This window comes from Vicugna pacos, chromosome 21, assembly GCF_048564905.1.
Source record: "Vicugna pacos chromosome 21, VicPac4, whole genome shotgun sequence".
NCBI classification, from domain to species: domain Eukaryota; kingdom Metazoa; phylum Chordata; class Mammalia; order Artiodactyla; family Camelidae; genus Vicugna; species Vicugna pacos.
In genome coordinates this window covers 13,095,991-13,118,057 of record NC_133007.1, presented here as the reverse complement: position 1 = coordinate 13,118,057, position 22,067 = coordinate 13,095,991, and the positions used below count along the sequence as shown (strand labels likewise).

Here is a 22,067-nt window from a genome sequence, read left to right as displayed (position 1 = left end):
CATATCTAATTCACCTGGTAAAACTTGTTGAAAGGAAGGACCCCATTATAGAGATTCATTCTTGTTCAGTAGAGTTGGAGTGGGTTTGGGGTTTTTCATTTTACTTTGGTGATTTAAAATTTCTTGACAATTATTAGTTAATGATCATTTTTATCTATTTTAGACTTTATTATAAGGAAAATAAAGGTTATCCTTACAGGTTCATCATTAATTAATATCTGTCCTTAAACAGGGGCTCATGTTAGAGGTGTTTAAGCAATACTGTTAATAAAGCTATACTTAAAAGAAGGAATAGTGTAGATAAGTAAAGAATGTATTGCATATTAATGGTAAGTGTATTAGGGTTCTTCAGAAAAACAGAACCAATAAGATATATATATAAAATGAGGCACTGGATCACACAATTATGGAAAGTTTGAAGTCCCATAGTCTGCTGTCTGAAAGCTGGAAACCAGGGAAAGCCAGTGGTCTAATTCAGGCCAAGTCTGAAGTCCTTTTAACCAGTGGAGTTGAAGATACAAATCCTAGTCAAAGGGCAGGAGAAGATGAGATGTTTCAGCTCAAATAGTGAGGCAGAAGGAAAAAGGGCAAATTCTTTCTTCTTCAGATTTTTGTTCAATTTAGGCCTTCGGAGGTTTGGATGATGCCCACTCACATGGGGAGAGCAGTCTACTGAGTCCACTGATTCAAGTACTAATCTCATCAAAAACTCAGAACTTTGGTTAATGGGATTTGATTATGTGATAGTAAAAATAAGGATCATGAGATTTATTGTCTTTTGGCCATCTTCACGCTAACTGAATATTAGGGCTTATACACACATGCACATACACATGCAGAATTCTTGATGATAAAACTAATATGTGCTCATACTAGAAATTCAGAAAGCATAGAGAGGAATAAAGAAAATAAAAGAGCATAACCACCAAAACTCTGAAGTCTGCAGTTTTGAATATCTGAAATTTTTTGCTGTCCCAAATTTGTGTATATATCCCTCACACACATCTGCGCGCGCACACGCACACACACACACACACACACACAGCTGAGAAACAATGCAAAAGTCTGCAAAAAAAGAAATGTTTAATAAATAGTGCTGTATCTATATCAAAGTTTGAATAGGCAACATATTCCTGTGGTTCAAAATTCAAAAGACATAGAGGATTCTAGAGTGAAAAATATCCATCTATTGTCCTGTCACCCAGCCACCCAGTTTTCTTCCCTGGAGGTAAACAATGTGGTGCTTTTTTTTTTCTTTTTAATTCTTCCAGAGAAATTTATGCACATACAGATACCTTTAGTACACATATGGTAGCATAGCATACTGTCTATATATCTATTAATATTATTATTTTAGTTTTAATTTTTATCAAAATATGCATTCATATCAGAAAGTCAGCTCTAAAAGGAATTTTTTGTTTGTTTTTATAAAGAAGCCTTTCCCTCCTCCCTCTTTCCCATTTTTCTTTTTCAAGGAAACCTCTCATCTCTTAGTTGATGAATTTTATATTTACCTGTTTGTCTCTAAAATAATTGCTTTAATGTCAAGTTTAGGTTATTTTACTGCAGATGATCAGATTCTCTTAACCACATGTTAGTAATAATATAGTTTTGTCATAATTTGGGTTAGATTAGTATTTAGTGTTTATATTATAATACAGATGATATTCACAGCTGAGCCATGTAATGAAACTTGATTCTTTTTCCTTTTCTGTTCTACTTTTCCTTTTTCTATTTGATTCATTTTGTTATATTTGCTTGTTTTTCTATTTAATTATAAATTACCTTCCAGTTATGTAAATCTGTACTTGAGATTTTCGGAGACTCAGTTGTGCTATCAATTTCATCCTCCCAAAGAAGACTCTTCCAGAGCTTCTGATAACCTCCAGTTTAATATGATTGCCCTCTGGTCTTTGTGTACAGCTATCCTAGGAATTCTCTTTCCAGTCATCCTGAGGATTCCCTTCCCCTCTCTTATCTCTCTACCATATTGTTGTAATTATTGTGGTTTCATAGTTGTCTAGTTCCTTCACATTACAATCTTCACTCTTCTTATTATTCATATAGACTTTAAAGTCACTCGAATTTTTAAAGTCTCCTTGTTTGCCACTTTAGTAGTAGTTTTCAAATCTTTCATATATAGTATCTTGAACTGTGTAAAACTGAATTTTTTTCAAGTTAAGGAATTGTCAAATAGTGTCACTTCCAAACAGTTCTATTAACGTAGAACATGTACTTGTATATGTATAGAACACTTCTTGTTAAGTTCATATTTAGTATTTTATTGTTGCTGTTATAAATGGGGACTTCTATTAGACCTTATAATTGGTAGTGATGATGATTTGAGTAGTCTGTTGATTTATTTCTTAATTTTATACCTATGAGTATAATTTTATACTCGACTTCTTTGAATAGGTGTTTTAGTTTTCTACTTATGTAAACTCATCTGCGATTAATAATTTTACTGGCTCCTATTCCATTTTTACACGTTTTTATCCTCATATTATGTAATATTGGTAATAATGGATGTTCTTGTCTTGTTTCAGATCTAAATAGGGGTATTTTTTGGTTTCTTCACTGAGTATGATGCTGGCTTTAGGCTTGTGTGCTGTGCATATATTACTATTTCATGGACTTAAAAAATTTTGGTGTTTATGTAAGTTTATCAGATGTCTTTCAATGATTATGGAGATAGTCATAGATTTTTTCCTTGATATTTTCGTATGGCAAACTAAATAAATAGATTTTATTATATTGAACCGTTTTTGAATATCAGAGCTAAACTCTTGATCATAACAGTGGCTATGTTATATGTTTGGTATGTTACTAGAAACTTAAAAGAAAAAGTTTATTTTACTTATTAAAGTTTTGTTTAATGTTTTCTTTACAAGTTTTATGTCTGATTTCATAAATATTAACCTATAGTATTTGTATGTGCTATTTCTGTTAATTTTTGTAATCACTTATGTTTCCTATAAAAAATAATCTGGAAGCTTTACTTTTATGCTTTGAAATAGTTTAGGTAGGTTTAGAGTTAGCTGTTCTTAAATATTTGGTAGTATGTAAAATATTATTGTCATCTGGTGCTTTCTAAGGAAGTTAGCTCTTTGACAACTTTCTTTGTTGCTTCTGTGATCATTATCAGATAGTCCTCTTGTGAAGTTTTTCTATTTTACTTCATGAAATTCATAATGCCTTACTTGGAGTGTTGATAACACTTTATATATTTTTTAGGGCATTAAATAAAAAATCTTTGTCTTCTGTATATATATCTCATCGTTTAATTGTTAAGTTCGTAAAGGGCATTAGGGTAGGAACCATCTGTTTTTGCCTCATATTCTAGTCCATAGTATGGAATATGTTAGCTTAACAACTTTCGCTTTTTGTGTGTGTGTGTGTGTGGTGATGGTGATGTTTTACAGGCTTCCCAGTTGGCATGTTTGTTGTAAAGAGAGTTCTTCAGCTTCATCTTACTACTCTCAAGATGATAATTGCGCAGTAGAAAATGAAGATGTTCAATTCCAGAAAAAGGTACCTTAAATAAAGTTGACATTGTAATTTATGTAACTGCTTTCTAAAGTTTCCCCAAAACATTGGGAATAAGAGTAATTTCAAAAATACTACGACATAATTTTTGGTGGAGGTTTGTAATTTTCCTTGGTATAATCTGAGGAGTTACTCAGGTAATTCTGAAATTAACCTAAGTCTGAGATATTTATATGTTTATTCTTATTGCTTATATTTGGAATGTGGTAATATCCTTAGTCCTATAGTAAGGAGAAAAACAGTGCCTGTTCAGAGACCTAAAAACTAGAGCTCTCTTTTTAATGCTTTAACTAGTTAAAGGATTTCTAAAGAAACCCCAGCCTTATAATTAAAAACTATTAGAAATGAGGATTGTAGAGAGAATCTATATCAGTGGCCATGTACTTTGTTTAATGTAATTGGGTGGAGTGAATAGACAGAGTCCAGAAAAACCTGATGGTCTCTAAATAATTTATTATTTTGTCATTTTAAATGATAAAAGGTGAGTATTGACTTTAGCTGGGTTTGGCTTCTTGCCCCCCAATCAATGTAGTTATTTTAAATTATAGAAGTCATTTATACTCACTATAAAATATTCATATTTACATCCCATTCCCTTCCCAAAGGAATCACAATTTGCTGTTTCTTGTGAAAACATTCAGACCATTTTCTGTGGGTACAGATATCCTCTGTACACAAATTAATATTTTAATTATTATTAAAATGTCATATTATAAATATTACACAAATTGTCTTCCCCAGTAATGTCTCATGGACACTTTGCATGTTGCTATATTCTGAATAGCTACATTTTTATCCCATCATATGGATGTATCACAACTTACTAAACACTTCTTTTTTGACAGACTTTTGCATTGTTTCTCAGCAGTGCGTGTGCATGCATGTTTGTGTATACGTGTGTGTGTGAATGTACAAACTATAATTATATGCCTGGGGTTTTTTTGGAGGGGCATGATATTTAGAGTGGATTATTTAAATTTTTGAGTTATGCAGGATGTATTTCTCGGGTGGAGAACTTAAAACTTTGAAGACTTGCTAAATATCTCTCCAAAAAGGAGTGTAATTTTATGCTTTTATCCACAGTCTATAAGACTTAGAGCTAATCTCTTCTTTGATGAGAAATCTGAAGGCTAAATGTTGTACGATTGAATTTAAGCAAAGCATTAAGGAAGGGGGACGCATTTTTTCAGCAAACATTTGGGTACCTAGTTTGTACTCTACAAGTTTAGATAATGATGAATACAAACTTTGCTTTTATGAAACTTATAAGACAAAGTACCCAAAATTCTAACTTGAAAGTGAGTATCAAAAGAGAGATGACACAAAGAACTATATGTACATTCATTTATCAAGTATTTACTGAAGTCTTACTGTGTATCTAACACAGTGCTGGGTGGTAGGACTAAAGAGCTTATTAAGAAATCAAATGATGTTCTTGAACTCATGTAGTGTATATTTGAGGTGAAGTGGTAAGGAGGGTAATGCAGGAAGATCGACGATAATCATATAAGCAACTAAAAGTCATTAAAGTCACAATAAAGTGTTTTGTTTGTAAAGTATAGAGAGATGATCATTCATTTTGCTTCAGGACTGTTTTATGAAATAATTTTATCAGTTGGCCTTTTTTCTTCCTTGCAATATAGGATGAAAGAGAGGGACCCATCAATGCTGAATTATCGGGAAAGGTGGGTTCAGACTCACCTGTTCCTCCAGAAGAATACAAATTAAAAGATGACTACGTTGTGAGTGTACAAGTAAGCTATGTTGCTTTGATTTTTAATGATAAGTCTTTTCAAGCCACTTAACAAAATAGAAAACCTCTGTTTGATCACCATATTGTGTATTACTATTTTTTTCTTTTTGAAGTGCTATGCAACTAGCCTTAAAACTGTTCACCTGCTTAGAGTACTGATTTTGAGAAAATTTGGAATTACAGATTTAATAATAAATGTGACTATTTTCTTTGTAGTATAAGTTTGGTTGTAAATCCCCCTTTCTTAGTGTACATTTTGGCTCACTAATAATGTATCTTGTCTCTTCAGATTTTCAAATGTCGGGGGAAATTTTTTTTCTATCTTAAACTAAAGAAAATATTTATATGTAGAGCACAGAGTATTTTGATATCAATTTTATCACTTAGTGTGGATTATGAATTAATAATAGATTGAATATATTTTTTTCCTTTTTCTCTCATCTTACATCCTAAATATTATTTTTCATTTTGTACACCAGATTTTATGAAATATATTAAAAACTAGACCAGAATGTAAGCTGATCAGAATGCTGAAGCATCTGGAAAGCATTTAATATCAGGAATGACTGAAGGAACTGGGGATGTTTGATCGGGAGAAGAAGGACTAAGGAAAAGCTAAATATCTCAAATATTAACAAAACCAAATTTTAGCTTAAAATGAGGGAGAATTCTCTTTAAAAAAAATGCAGCCAGAGTTATTTTATGAGTTAATGGGGTTATCTAAGGAGATATAGTTGTTTTTTTTTTAATTGGATTCTGAAAGACATTTGACAAAGGTTTGTATATAAGAGTAAAAGAAAAGTGATCTCTGTAGCCCTTCAATTATTAGGCCTGAGCAGTCCTGCCAGTGTTCATTTTCCTAAATTTTTATCATTGTGTCCTTCTGTTCAAATACTTTGAAGTGCTTACTGCATCTCATAGACCTGTGCTGTTCAGTACAGTAGCCACTAGCTACGTGTGGCTGCTGAGCACTGGAAATGTGGATAGTCCAAATTAAGATTTGCTCTAAGTATAAGATACACATTTTGGAGACTTAGTAAAAGGAAAAAAAAGGTGTAAAATGTCTAATAAATTTTTTATAGTGAATGCATGTTGAAATGATAATGCAATATTTGATAATAACGTAATGGTTCTCTTCTCAAGGCCTCTAACATAAAATGCAAACCCATTTATATTCCTTTGCGAATTTTTCGTTCCAGTGTAAATAATTTTCCAAATGATTGTGTTTTCTTTCTGCTCCCGTAGCCCTCCTTTTCTTCAGAGTCCTAGTTCTTCTAGTCCATAGTGGTCCTTAGTCTCTTCCTTGAACTGAGCATGAGTACCTCTCACTTGATATTCATTTAGTAAGCATTTAATGTCTCCTGTGTGCTTGATACTGTGTTAGACACTAGGAGCATGAAGATCAAGAAAACATAGTCCTTACTCAAGGGAAAGAGAAATAAATAAGGGCAGCTGAGGTGTTAATAGGTGCTTTGATTAAAGTCTGTACAGAGAACAGTGGAGGCATAAAGAAAGGGGAATGGCTAATTCTGTTTGGGGTTGGTTGTAGGGGAGGAAGTACTGATAGAGGTTTTTAAACATGGTAGATATTAAGTACATTTCAGATTGTGTTTTGGGGGAATGAATGGCCCAGAGCATACAGACCTTGAAGGAGCAGCAAAAATCGTGTATTGCTTTGTAATGTCACTTATACGTGCCTAGTGGTGGTGGTTATTGATACACATTATCTTCTAAACTGCTCAGTGGCAAAACCTGTGTACTGTACTGTTTTATACGTTTACATAGGATTGATTTCTGTTTTGCTACTAGCATTAATTAATTATAGTAAGAGGGAAATAATTTGTAAGTCCTGATATAAAATAAGAGATAAGAAAGAAGAAAGACAAGCTCCTTTGCCCTAGTTTATGAAATGTCATGAAAAATGTTGAAAGAAAGGATTTTTATAAAAGTACATTTTTAGTGAACATTATTTATATTGTTACTTTTGAGACCTGCTTTTTATAATATCCTGTTCAGCTAAAGAGATAGTTTATTAATCTCAACATTTAATATAATTGACTTTTTTTATAAACAGAATACAGAATCAAGTAAGTTAAGTCCATCTGTGATTGAGACACTCCCTGCAGTGGATCTTCATGAAGAGTCTTCCAGTGTAGTTGTGGGCAGTCAAAACATTGAAAATATTTCCAGCTCATCTACCTCAGAGATCACTCCAATCTCAAATCTTGAGTAAGTCATTGCAAAGAAAAAAACAAAAGTATCACCAGATAATGACAGAAAAATTTGTTTGATACTCAAATTTGAATTTTAGGCTATATAGCAGACCTAAGTAATAATGCCTCTGTTTTGTGTTTTTATTATTTTTTAGAGGTAATGATTTTATAATATAATGAGTGTTTATTCTGATGTGTAACTCAGTGAAGTTGATTATATCCCAGCTATGAAGTATCTACATCATATAGGGAAAGTAAGGTTCTTGTTTAAGAAACACAGTACTTACTTGAATAATCTTCCTTATAATTATCAAAAATTCAAATGCCAGATTATTCATTTTCATTAGATATTACTGTAGCAGTCCATTCATAGTTATGTCTTTGTATGAATAGCTAACTTTTTCAAACTTGATAATAAACTGAGAATATTTAGGCTTAAGTTTTTTCTTAATTTAATATCTTTTAAGTACTTCTAGTTCCAGCAATACTACAAAGAGCAAAAAATTTCCTCGTCTAAATACTACATTAAACATTTTCCTTTATCAAATGAGTTAGTTTATATAAAATATATAGGACAATATCTGGCACATAGTAAAAATATTTGTGTCAGTATCATTATTTTTATCGTCACTACTATTTTTCTATCACAAGCACTTTTTAGATACCTATTCTCAAGAATATAAGGGACTGGGTTTAACGAGTTGTACACAAAGATGTTACAGTTACCATTTAGAAGTTTGCCCTGGTAAGGGACAAAGGAACAGAAGATATGTTTAGAAATAATGATAGTGCCAAACAAGGCACTAACAGATTACATGATTTAAATCATTACATGATTTTTAAATATTTGAATTCTTGAAAACTGTCTGCAGAACTTTAAAGCCTTCTTCTCTGGCTTAGATTTGTTTTCAGAATCACTAATAACACTTTTAATGTATGCTATTAAATTGTCAGATTGTCTTTTTTGTTTCTGTTTTTAGTGAAATAGAAAAATCTGGTACTATTCCTATAGCCAAGCCAAGCGAAACTGAGCAATCTGAAAGTGATTGTGATGTTGGTGAGGCTCTTGGTGCAAATGATCCGGTTGACCAGCCTTCCTTTGTCAGTCCACCTGAAAGGTTGGTGTGAGGCATTGTCCTTTGTATGATTCTGTAATAAGCAGCAGTGTCATGTTTGAGTAGACTCTAGTGCATGTGTAATTCCTCTTTATGATAGAAAGAAAGCTGATCCCTCTGTAGTCTTTTCTTGGTTTACTTTGTATTCATGTATGCTTATAACGGTTTAGATTGCATATATTTGTTCAGCTAACATTTGTTTACTTAATATGTCTTTTGGTTTCAAATAGCCTTGTTGGACAGCATATAGAAAATGTGTCATCTTCACATGGCAAAGGAAAAATAACAAAATCAGAATTTGAGTCAAAACTTTCATCAGGTGATCAGGGTGGTGGTGATCCAAAATCTGCATTAAATGCTTCAGATAATTTAAAAAATGAGGTAGGTAAATAACTTGCACTATCTCCTACTTAATTATACAATGCATTTTTGTTATTAGCTAATCTTATAATTCGCTAACCATATTTGCCATAAAGTCAGGGAATCAGCAGTTAATAACGAATGTAGAATTGAGGTGAGCTGTGCTCCCTGAGAGCAAGTGGTTACTTCAGGATACTATTGCCAGTATACTGTTTATACATCAAGTTGTTCCAAGTATGGACTCTCTTTAGTTACGTTTAATTATAAATGGTTTTCTGCCACCATCAACTGTTTGGTAACCAGATACATAAAGTCCTTATGCAAGAAATTTTTTAGAGAGCTATATAGAAGAAGATATGGTTGTTAAATTTAAGTATCTTCAGAATATATGTTTAACTCAGTAATACAAGATTAAATTTAGGCTCTTCAACCAGAATTATTTTAAAGGGACATTTTACCCTTTGTTATCTGTGGGCAAAATACAACTAGACTACCTTTTGCCTGTTACAGTGCTTTGCAAAGTAATTTTATTGTATGGTGTAGTTCTCCTATTTGTTGCTTAGAGGTGATGGTGATTGCTTTGCCTGGGCCTCAGAGAGTGAGTGTGTGTATGTTCTTTTTATTGTATTTCTTTTAGTGTTTGGGCTTTACACTTAAGTATGTCAACTATATTAATTTTTATAAATATATGTTTATCTTCTCATTCAAACTAGATTTTTATTATTTAATTTTTAAATTTAATTGGTATAATACTAGTTCTTTAATTTTACATTCTGCTGTATATTTTTTAATAGCCACATATTTTATTTGGTAAGTTAGCTTGTCTGCAAAACACTCCAACATGGAGGTTGCATAGGAACCAACTTGCTAAGTCTTCCTAAAGAGAGATTATAGGTATCTATATTGGTGTATCACATTGATACACTAATTAGTATTAGTACTCAAAAACATGCCCTAGTATCGCAAATACATACTGTGTGAGCTGTCTAAAAAGATTTTGTACGCTTCTCAAGGTACTGTTAATGAATACATTATGCATTGTTTTAGGAATACAAAAATAATTAAAAATGGAATAAATGTCCTTGCATAAATTATTCCAATTAAGGAAGAAAATTATGAATTGAATTGTATGCCCTTCCCAATTACATTTCTTCTCTCCATTTCAGCTATAACCACTGCCTTGACTTTGGTTTTTTTTTACATTTTAGAGTATGTTTTAAAACTGTTCCCAAATAATCATTGCTGTAAATAATACATACTGTTATTCAACATATTTTAAAACAATATAAAATAGTATCATTCTTAAGTATCATTTTGCTCAAGTTGTATTTGTGTTTTATCTATTCATTGTTTTCTCCGTTGCATTCCATTCTACCACAATTTATCCATTCTTCAATGAATGGATATTTAGATTATTTCTAATCTTTTGATGTTACAAACGATGCTGCAATACGTATTCTTATGCACATTTTCTTATGTGTTTTCACTGATAATTTATACATAGGACTGGAATTATTGGGCCATAGATTGTGCACATCTATTTAATATTGCTAAGTGTTAAACTCCCTTAGCAGTTTACTAGAATGTCCTGTGGCTCAACAGACTGTCACACTTCACCCTCCGTCAGATTGATATAACTTATTTAGTATCTTTAGTTTTCATTTGTATTCCCTGATTATACTGAGAGTAAGCATTTTGTATTTTTCTCTTTGCTCAATTTATTGTTCCTTCCCCACTCTCTCCCATTAGTGATTTCTAGGCAGTCTTCATAATTGGTGATAATCTTTTATTGGCTAAATGTGTTGCAGGTATTTCTGTCTGTAGCTTATTGAACCATGTAGTTCACGGGTCTTTTGATATATTTAATTTTTTTCTGCTAATTTTATTGAGATATAACTGACATACAGCACTATATAAGTTTAAGATGTGCAGTATAATGATTTGACTTACATACATCATGAAATATCTACCACAAATTTACTGAATATCACCATCTCATGTAGATATAAAATGCAAGAAAGAAAAAAAATTTTTCTTATGATGAAACTCTTAGGATTTATTCTTAATAACATCCATATATAACATACAATGTTAATTATATTTCTCATGTTGTACATTACGATCATAGTACTTACTTATAACTGAAAGTTTGAACTTTTTGACCACCTTCATCCAGTTCCCCCTCCCTTCATCCTTGCCTCTGATAACCAGAAATCTGATTTCTTTCTATGATTTTGTTTCCCTGTTTGTTTGTTTTTGAAGTATAATTGACTCACAACCCTATGTTAGTTCCGGTGCACAGCATAGTAATTCAATTTTCTGCACGTTACAAGCTGGTCACCACAATAAGTCTGTTTACCATCTGTTATCATACAAAGATATTACAATGGTATTAACTATATTCCTCATGCTATAATTCATACCTGAGACTCATTCGTTTTCTAACTGGAAATTTGTACCTTTTCATCTCCCTCAGCTCTCTTTCTTCCTTCTGCCCCTTCCCCTCTGGCAACCACCTGTTTGTTCTCTGTACCAGTGAGTCATTTTCCATTTTGTTAAGTGTGTTCAATTGTTTTGTTTTTCAGTTTGCACATATAAATGAAATTGTGTGGTATTTGTCTTTCTTTTTTTGACTTATTTCATTTAGCATAATATTTCCTAGGTCCATCCATGTTGTCACAAATGACAAGATTTCATTCTTTTTCATGGCCAAGTAATAGTCCATTACATATCACATCTTCTTTATCCATTCATTTACAGATGGGGACTTAGGTTGCTTCCATATCTTGCCTGTTGTGAATAATGCTGCTGTGAACTTAGGGGAGTGTACATCTTTTCGAATTAGTGTTTTTGATTTCTTTGGAAAAATACCCAGAAGTAAAATTGCTGGATCATACCGTAGTTCTACTTAAACATTTTTGAGGAAACATCATACTGTTTCCCATAGTGGCTGCAACAATTTACATTCCAGGGAAAAGTACATGAAGATTCTGTTTAATTTTTAATTTTAATCTAGCCAAATGTGTCAGCCTTTCAAAAACTGATTCATTCTTTCCTCATCTTGTTGAACCCTTTTATAGCCTGAATCATGAAGATGTTTTCCTATGTTTTCTTTAAAGCTTTGCTTTTCATACTTAGGTTTAAATCCACCTCAAAATTTTTATGTAAATAGTATTTCTTGGTAAGGGTTTTGTAGAAACAGTATACTACATCCAAAATTAGTTAGCTTCCTTTAATGTATATATTATTTTAATGTAGATTTTAAGGTGGATGCATTACAATTATAGGACTTACTGTACAGTTTTTGTATGGGTAATTGTTGGCTTAGGACATAATACAGTTTTTTTTTTTTTTTTTACACCTCATGCTAATATTGCTAACATGTGAAGGGATTCATCCTGTGGTGCTTAGATAGAAGACTTTAATTCTTTCAAGAAAAACTCAGTTTTTAAGTAAACTGAAACTTTTCTTTTTATGTTTTTTTTCCTCAAAATCCTATCATTCGTTATAAAGTTGGACTTGAATTTCAGAAATATTTGTATTTACTATTAGAATTTATTACTGTCTTCACTGTATTCTTTGAAATCTGTTTATTTTTGGCATCTCTTTCAGAGTTCTGATTATACAAAACCAGGAGAAATTGACCCTACATCTGTAACAAATCCCAAAGACCCAGAAGATATACCAACATTCGATGAATGGAAGAAGAAAGTTATGGAAGTAGAAAAGGAAAAAAGTAAGGAAGTACTGGTTTGTTTTTTTTTTAAGGACTGGTTTAAATATGCATTTCTCATTTTAATTGGTAAAATAAAATAAAACTTTTGAAAACTTATTTCAGAGTGAAACTTACCAAGTTGTTTTTGACTACCCACATGCAATTTACCTGTGTATAATTATATACTATCTTAATCCTAATTAAAATCCATTATTGTAAATTATTAAACGAGGCTAGAATAAAGTAGGCAGTGATTTTCATCTCAGTTTATACAAGGAAGTTGAGACATGGAAAGTTCTTAGTCATAAAGCTTTAAACTGTGAGTAGAATTGGACTAAAGTATTAAACTTTCTTTTTGTTGTTGTAAAGTTAGTCTCAGGGTTAAAAATTATTACTGGGGTTAGAGATAAAAGGATAGCATTTATCCTTAATAGAATAAAATGTTTATGCAAACAGTTTTGATTCTTAGGAGTAAGCTTCACATTGTGAATCCACATTACTTGATGTGTGTAATTTTTGTAGATAATTTGTCTATTAGGGATATTTTAAAGCTGTTGTGAAGCATTTTGAATTTTTTGCAGGTTTTTAAAATACTCGCTTAAGTATTAAAACCTGTTCTCTAGATGCAGCCTGTTGATCCTGAGATTTTTGCTGTGGGTATTTTCAATCATAATCATCATATATATATATATATATATATATGTGTTCATAATAAGATTTGTCTGCAGGTCAGTCAATGCATCCATCTTCTAATGGAGGTCTCCATGCCACAAAAAAGGTCCAGAAAAATCGAAATAATTATGCTTCAGTAGAATGTGGTGCCAAAATTTTGGCTGCTAACCCGGAAGCCAAGGTACTTAATTGTAAAATTCTTCTGTACTTGCGGGAAACTAGTGAGTTTATTAAATATAAGCAGTGGTTTTCCGGGAACTGTATTTTAACATGAGCTCTTTTCCTAATTCACTAGTAAGTGCAGGATTATGCTTTTAAACACATTTTCTTGCATGGATTCTTAGTATATTGGTTGCTACGTCACACCCTGTTTTTTCTTTTTTTTCTTTTTAAGACTTGATTATTTTTTTTTAGAGCAGTTGTTGGTTCACAGTTCACAGTAAAACTGAGAGAAAAGGTTCAGAGATTTCTCTTACATACCCTCTGTCTTCCTACGCGTTAGCCTCCTCCATTGTCAGCATCCCTCACCAAAGTGGTGTGTTTGTTTCAGTTGATGACTTTATAGTGACATACTGTTATCACTTGAAGTTTATAGTGAGTTCACTGTAGCTCATATTAGAGTTCACTCTTGTACATTCTGTGGATTTGGACAAATGTATAGTGAATGACATGTATCCACTATTACAGTATCTACAAAGTATTTTTACTGCCCTAAAAATCTTCTGGGCTCTACCTATTCACTTGTTCCTCCCCACAACTTTTGGCATCCACTGACATTTTTACTGTCTCCATAGTTTTACCTTTTCCAGGATGTCATATAGTTGTAATCATACCATATGTAACCTTTTCAGATTGGCTTCTTTCACTTAGTAATAGGCATTTAAGTTTCATCCATGTCTTTTCATGGCTTTCTAGCTCATTTCCTTTTAGTGCTGAATAAAATCCTATTGTTTGAATGTATCACAGTTTATTTATTTGTTCACTACTGAAGGGCATGTACTCTGTTTTTAAACTTTTAAAATCTCTGTGGAATTTTAAAAAAGGAATGCCTAATAGAAAAATCATTTTTCCTCTGTAGGAACAGACATTTAATTTTAAATGTTTTGTTATAAGGCTAACTTAGCACACTATAGACATTACTGGTAAATCTTAAGACGCTTTCGTGCTTTCTTCCCAAATGAATGTTTCAGAGTCTTAGGTATATTTTAAGATCTAAAAATATAGAAAACCTAGAAAGCTTGAGAGTTGAAAAAAATATTTTTTCTTAAGTAATTTTTTCCCTTCCTCCTTTTTACAATAGAGCACATCTGCTATTCTTATAGAAAATATGGATCTTTATATGTTGAATCCTTGCAGCACTAAAATTTGGTAAGTAATAAAAAATTTAAAAATGCGCACTCTGTATACGTATGTATTACATTAAGGTTTTATGTTGGGGTTAGATTTATTTTTTTTCATATAGTCACTTAATAAGCATTTATGATAGGATTGGTACTGGTCTTGTACTTACCTTGGGTCCTGGGATACAAACTTGAAGACAAAAAATGGTTTCCCTTTAAGGATGTCACACAACAAAATTGACAGATCTGTTAAACAATTATCAAATAGTATAAACAGTATTGTTGAAAAGATATTATAGGAACAGAGGTGAGATGTAACTGCAAAATAGAATGAGAAACAGCTTGCTAGAAGAAATAATTCATGAGCTGAATCTTGAAGGATGAATTCCTTGAATTCATAGGAAGTCACAGATGAGGGAGGCAGAGGTATTCAAGGACTGTAAGAGTAAGGGGACGGTGCTAAAAGGAGCATATTTCTTCTGGGCAACTATAAGTAGAAGCAACCTGAAGAAGTTATTTTAGTGATGACAGGAATAGAGGTACAATTAGAGTAATAATCATGGAAGATGAGACAGGAGAGTCAGGTAAGCAATGAGCAGGCCATTCAGTGCTATGTATACCCAGCTTAAAAGCTTTTTAAGTTTATCTTAAATACTGTGGAGGGTAGTGTTTATTTTAAGTAAGCTAATGACATGATCTCACTGGCATTTTAGGAATGCTTGTCCTGAAAAGATGACTTGGAAGCAGGGAAACCAGTTAGGAACCTGTCGTCATAGCTCAGGCGAGAAATGAGGGCTTTAAGTCATTGGCAGTTTGGATACAGAAGAGAGGGGAATGTGAAAGATCTATATAGCAGATAAAATTGACAGTTCTTGATTAGCAATTGGATGTTAAGAAGAGAGAGGCTTCTGGGAAATCTCCCAGGATTTTTGCTTCGTTACTTGAATCTGCGATTCTGTCATTAAGGATATAGGCAAAGGAACTGATTTATGGGAGAAATGTATGATGTACCAACAGTTTTATTAGATTACTTGATTTCGTTGCTCAAAAACAGCTGTTTTAAAAAAGAATTGAGGTAAATCACCATCATATTGATCAACTAATATAAATATATGCTTTAATTTAAAGAGAAATTCTTTAAATTTTGAGATAATACTTATTCTTTTCTACTTTTGGATTTCATTCCTTTTGTTAATATGCATAGTTAAGTTCAGTTTGAAAATTAACACCAAACTATTTAAGGGCATTAAGAGATAATATTAAAAAACTTAATTTTTCCATGTGCCCACTTGGTCTGTAAATTGAATTTGAGGAAATGGTTATCAGAGATCATAATCAAAATGTTATTTTGGGGGTTTTTGTTTGTAAAAGCCCTTACAGTCAGTAACAACTCAATTTTTATGCTCCAAAATTTTGTATTTCAAGCAAAAACATGCTGGGATGAAGTTATATGGAGCATTTTGTTTTCTTCTGGTTTACAGAATAAGTGCTCATAGCTACCCATTTGTAGTTTAATGTTTCTGCAGACAGCATGTATTTGTGTATGTGTTTACTGTATATTTTACTTTCTGCTCATCTGTTTATGCGTCTTTTGATTGTATAATTAAAGAACCTCAGAACACCTTTAACTGGTTTCACCTGATTTGAGTTGGTTGACCCATCTAACATGTCTTAAGACCACACAGTCTCACTGTAGCTTTATAATTCTTAATATCTGGTAGAATAAGTTTATACCTCATCTTCAGAGTATCTTTACTATTCTTATCCCTTTGTTTTTTCTTTAAATATTAGAATCATCTTGTTGAGTTCTAAAAAAAAAATCATACTGGCATTTTTATTGGAATTGTATCAAATGTTAGGTGAATTTCAGGATAGTTGACATTTTAGGATCTTCAGTCATATTGTTCATTTGTTAGTTTGTCCATTTGTTCATTTATTCACTTATTTCTTCCTTCCTTCTTTCCTTCATTCTTTTGAAGTTTATTGAGCACTTGTTACATGATGTTGCTGGTACTGAAAATGACATTGTTTCCCAAATTAGGCTGACATCTCTGCTGCTTTGGAGCTTTTATTCTAGAAAGATGTGAATCCCTAATCACTAATGAGATTAAATATATTTTCATGTACCAGTTTTTTCTTTTCTCTGAGATTCTTGTCTTTTCCTATATTTTCTGTTGATATATTAGTTTTTTTCCTCATTGTTTAGTAGGAGTCTCGATAGGACTTAGCAGTATATTTTATAGAATGGTTGCAATATGACAGTTTGTCTTTACTCTGGATAGGACATATAAATTATATATGTTGCAGATATTTCTCCAGTTTGTGAATTGCCCTTTCAACTTCTTAAGTGTGTTTTGGTGGATAGAAACTTCTATTATTTTTATTTTTGCTTTTATTTCCTTTATTTTAGGAAATGGATTAAAAAACATATTGCTGCAATTTATATTAGAGAGTGTTCCACTTATATTTTCCCCTAGAAGTTTTATATTGTCTGGTCTTCCATTTAGGTGTTAAATCCATTTTGAGTTTATTTTTGTATATTGTGTTAGAGAATGTTCTAATTTCATTCCTTTCCATGTAGCTGTCTGGTTTTCCTAGCACCACATATTGAAGAGACTTTCTTTTCTCCATTGTATATTCTTGCCTCCTTTGTTGTAGATTAATTGACCATAACTGCATGGGTTTATTTCTGGGCTCTCTGTCCTGTTCCATTGACCTACATGTCTTTTTCTGGTGCTAATACCATAATGTTCTGATGACTGTAGCTTTGTAGTATAGTCTGAAGTCAGGGAGCATGCTTCCTTCAGCATTGTTCCTCTCTTCCTCAAGATTGTTTTGGCTATTCAGAGTCTTTTGTGTTTCCATACAAATTTTTAAAGTATTTGTTCTAGTTCTATGGAAAATGCCATTGGTATTTTGATGGAGATTGCATTTAATCTGTAGATTGCCTTGGGTAGTATGGTCATATCATCTAAACTTTGATACATGGTATTTTATCAGACTACTCTTACGTTTAGATTACTTCACTGAGCTTTTAAAGTTCCTGACCTATAAATAATTAAGAGAAGTATATTGAAATTGCATTTGTCAGCTTTTATATGTAGTTCTGTTAATTTGCATACAGTGTTCTCTGCTCCTAGGAAACATAAAAGATGAGGCGGAAAGATGAAAGAGCATTTTAAAATCAACTTTCATGAGGAGTAATTATATATGTACTAATATTTTATGTATTATAGGTCTATTTATTAGTTTTATACAGATTTTAGAATTGTGAAATCTTTTTGGTGAATTGACTTTTTATACCTGGTAATACATTTGCCTGAAAGCTTATTTTAACTGATAGTAATATAGCTCCTGTCTTCTTAGAAATTGAAAATATTGTATACAAAAAAGGAGGTAGGGGAGAATTAGCTTTTTCTTCCTAAAACTCTTTTAGATGTATATTCCCCATTTTAAATAAAAAGCAAAGTTTGAATCTGATTTTCTTTAGTTCCTCTCCTCAGGGTGTTGTGGAAATGGACAGTGTTTAGGCTTTAGAGCCAGATAGATGTGTGTTTTGACTTTTAGCTTTACTATTTATTGGCTAAATGGCTATTAGTTAGGGCTTTTGACTCTGCTGCTTTAACAGAGACCAAATAACCATGATTTAAATAAGATAGATATTTAACTTTCTCTGACATAAAAACTCACGTTGGTGCAGGGGTGTAACAGAGAACGATTAAAGGACCCACACAACTTCTGTCATGTTTTTTGCCACCCCTATTATGTTGTCCCTATGTGCATTGCTGAGATGATTTATTCCAACCACATCCTTATTCTAGCCTGTAAGGTCGGAGAAAAGCAGATGGAGAGGTAGCAGCTTCCTTGTAAAAACTTGACCTAGAAGTTGCACTGGACACTTCTCACATCCCATCACTCAGAACTAAGTTACGTGCCGAAACTGGGGAACCCAATTTTTGATGGGTGGCCATATACCCAGCTACAACTTTGAAGGGGGCACGTTCTGTTACTAAAAAGGCAGAAGGGAAAAATGTGAAGTAACCAATTATTGATTTTTGAATGATTCTGTAAAATGGAGATAATATCCTCTGCAGTTTGGTTGTAAGAATTAAATCAAAGGATGGATATAAATCATGTAACAGGGTATCTGACCCAGAGTAAGCATTCAACAAATGTTTGCTTCATGAGCTTTTCTCTGAATCCTGGCTTTTACTTACTTTTTCCTGGAACTCTGTTCTGTTGCTCTCCAAAATTAACACAGTATGTTAATTTTAATGCTTTTGATTTATTTAGCATTTAATTGTCAGTGTATATAATCTTATTTGATATAGTCTATTAAAGTATTAATTAGAGTGCTGGATGTCATGACTATTTCTTTTCTCCAAATGCCATACTATATGCAGCTTTATTTTACACCATACTTTAATTTTTTCCTAAACAGCAATATTTTGTGGCATCTTTTCATATCCATAAATGTATATACCAAGTATCATTTTTTTCACACACAAACCCATAATAACCCCTTTTTTCCTCCCCTACCCCTGTTGCCCCTCGCCCCTTCCCTCTCCCCACTGGTAACCACCAGTTTGTTCTCTGTATCTGTGAGTCTGCTTCTTTTTTTGTTTTATTTACTAGTTTGTTATATTTTGAAAACAGCTTTATTGGGGTGTAATTGACATACAATAAGCAACATGTCAAAGTGTACAATTTGGTTAGTTTTGATGTTTATATATCTAGGAAACGATCACCACAATAAAGATAATGAACATATCCATCTCCCCCCAAAATTTCCTCACGCCCCTTTGTAGTTTTTCCTCTCAACCCTCACCCCCAGAGCAGTTAGAGATCTGTTTTCTATCACTATACTTTAGTTTATATTTTCTAGTTTTTTATGTAAGTGAAATGTACAGTTTCTAATGCCATTTTTAATAGCTGTTTGGTATTTCATTGTCTAGGCGGGAATATAATTTGTTAATCAATCCTCCATGCTAAACATTTAGGTTGGCTTTTTCCCCCCTGCTCTTATACACTTTACTTTGCTATATTAAGATGTATATATAAGGATGATCATTTGGAACCATTTGTTCTTAGATTAAATTTCTGAAAGTATTTTGCTGAATTAAAGGCTGTGATACCTTTGAGACAATATGGCCAAACTGCCCTTTAGTCAGATTACACTCTTACTAGCTAGCTGTTCTTAGTCAAGTCATTACTTCTCTAAGAATGAGCTTTGTCTTTAAAAATAAAGCTTTGTCTTTTAAAAATATTTTGTAGGACAAAATCAGTATCTTGTTTTATTTTCCCCACTAATGATATGCTTGAGAAGTATACTTAGGGTGTTCCTTATGTATATGTAACTAAGGCTACAAATCCTCTTCCTTACATTTTTAATGAGTAACTTAATGGAACTCTAGTTTATGTAAGCTGTTAATGTCATGTTTAATATGAACTGTTATATATGGTTTATCTAAATAATTGCCCTGTGTTCTTTTTAAAGGTTTGTTATTGAACTCTGTGAACCAATTCAAGTAAAACAGTTTGATATTGCAAATTATGAATTATTTTCTTCTACTCCTAAAGACTTTCTGGTTTCTATCAGTGACAGGTAAATCCCAAAGCTGGTTTGTATAGTTTATGTTTGATCTCCAGAATACATTTTTAAAAATGGGTCACATTTTAAAACTTTAATTATTTTATCTTTTATTTTAATCAGTGTGTATCAATGTGTAAGAACAGTAATACTACTGCTGTAAGGTAGGTATTTATTAATCAGTTTACTTTTATTAAGTTATATGGTGCTTATAACAACCCTCTGATATTGTTCCCTTATGAGATGGGGAAACAGACAAGGAGAGATTAAGCAGTTTGCCTAGGTCACATGACTTGTGAGTTGGAGAACCAAGATTCAAAAGTAGATCTGTATGACTTTAAAGTCCTTACTTTTAATTATTATGTTCTATGGCTTCCAAACATTTCTTTGAAAAGTTATTAAAAACATGAGCATTTCATTTTGTATCATGAGATATATTTTTGTAAAAGTATATTTAAAAAAAAACCTTGTTTTGTGTGTGTGTTGTTATAAAAGAAAGAAATACACGTTGTAAGGAATCTGGTAGAGAACCTCAATCCTATCAACCAAAGATAACTCTAGCATTTTAATATATTCCTTCAGTCTTTTCTACATATTTATATAATTCTACCAGAAAATCAGTTTTTAATGTTTATATCTTGAAAACATCCTTTTGTGTTTTAAAGAACTCATTTTTAATGAGTACTTGAAGTTTTCCCCCCGGTGGAGGTGTTTATTCATTCCATAAATACTTTTTGCGTACCCACAATGTATCATGAGGATGCTATTATTTGTTTAACTGTTCTTTTGTCGTTGATTATTTAGGGTTTTCTGTTGTGTTTCTTCCCCACCCCACACTTAGCATTGCATATATACAGTTTTTAAAATCAGTTCTCAAGACTGTTGAGAATTTCATTCATTTTTCTTTCACTAACCTTGCTTAGATCACTTCCTTTCCTCCAAGCTGTAATTTTCTTGTATGTCAAATGGACATGTTCAGCTTTGACAGGTAAACTGTATTTTTTTTTAAATATGGTAAGAGAGCACTCATTACTTTGAGGGATTCTTAAATGCTGTAGTAAGCAAAAATAATAGTTTTGGGCTTTTATATTAGATTTCCTTTTTAAAGGAGGAACAGCTATGTAAGATCTGTGAAATCCAAATATGATAGTAAAGGATTTTTTCTGTTTCTCTTTCCATCAGTACTTATACTTATACTTTATATTACCACACTTATCGGTACACGAAGAATAGTACCTCATACTTTCAGAACAATCTCTTGGCTACTTTCTGTTTTAAAGCCTCTAGTTTACTTGGGTGTTCTCCCAAACCCCAAGAAGTGGTCCTGGACCTACTTTTATCTTTGCCCTGTCTTGGCTTCTATTTGATAATGGTGTGATTTTTCAAGGTAGTCTTTCCTCATAAGGAGGAACCTGTCAGAGTTTAGTGGGAAAAGAAAATGTATTTGTTCAACTCAGTACTTACATTTGAACTATGTTAAGTGAGTCTGTTCACCTGGAGAGGAAAAAAAATGCACAGAGTCTTTTTTGAAAATGTGATGGAATCTCTCTACATGTGGTTTATGATTTTTTTTAAAAAGAATATTTTTATTTTCTATTTCCTAGATACCCCACAAATAAGTGGATTAAGCTGGGTACTTTCCATGGTAGAGATGAGAGGAATGTTCAGAGTTTCCCTTTAGATGAACAGATGTATGCAAAATATGTGAAGGTAATGTTTACATATACAGAACAATGTTCTATAATGAAAACATACCTATTATT

The 22,067-nt window shown here is 32.2% G+C and overlaps 1 protein-coding gene across 8 annotated transcripts in view; it reads left to right on the top strand.

Moving 5' to 3' along the window:
• The window catches only part of SUCO (SUN domain containing ossification factor), a 77,058-nt gene that overhangs the window by 16,758 nt on the left and 38,233 nt on the right, over positions 1-22,067 (top strand). For 4 of the 8 annotated variants that reach the window (XR_001459785.3, XM_072946105.1, XM_006211129.2 and 1 more), the window contains 10 exons: positions 3,423-3,531; positions 5,190-5,300; positions 7,374-7,528; positions 8,493-8,630; positions 8,858-9,008; positions 12,600-12,723; positions 13,431-13,555; positions 14,675-14,742; positions 20,212-20,319; positions 21,909-22,014. Coding sequence is in view for 5 of the 8 variants with exons in the window: in XM_072946105.1 (XP_072802206.1) it covers positions 3,423-3,531; positions 5,190-5,300; positions 7,374-7,528; positions 8,493-8,630; positions 8,858-9,008; positions 12,600-12,723; positions 13,431-13,555; positions 14,675-14,742; positions 20,212-20,319; positions 21,909-22,014 (1,195 nt within the window). In the remaining 3 variants the exon portion in view is untranslated. Of the gene's footprint in view, positions 1-3,422; positions 3,532-5,189; positions 5,301-7,373; positions 7,529-8,492; positions 8,631-8,857; positions 9,009-12,599; positions 12,724-13,430; positions 13,556-14,674; positions 14,743-20,211; positions 20,320-20,427; positions 20,469-21,908; positions 22,015-22,067 lie in introns of those variants that run through there. The other 4 variants (XM_031688767.2, XM_015245106.3, XM_072946106.1 and 1 more) reach the window with 3 other exon arrangements.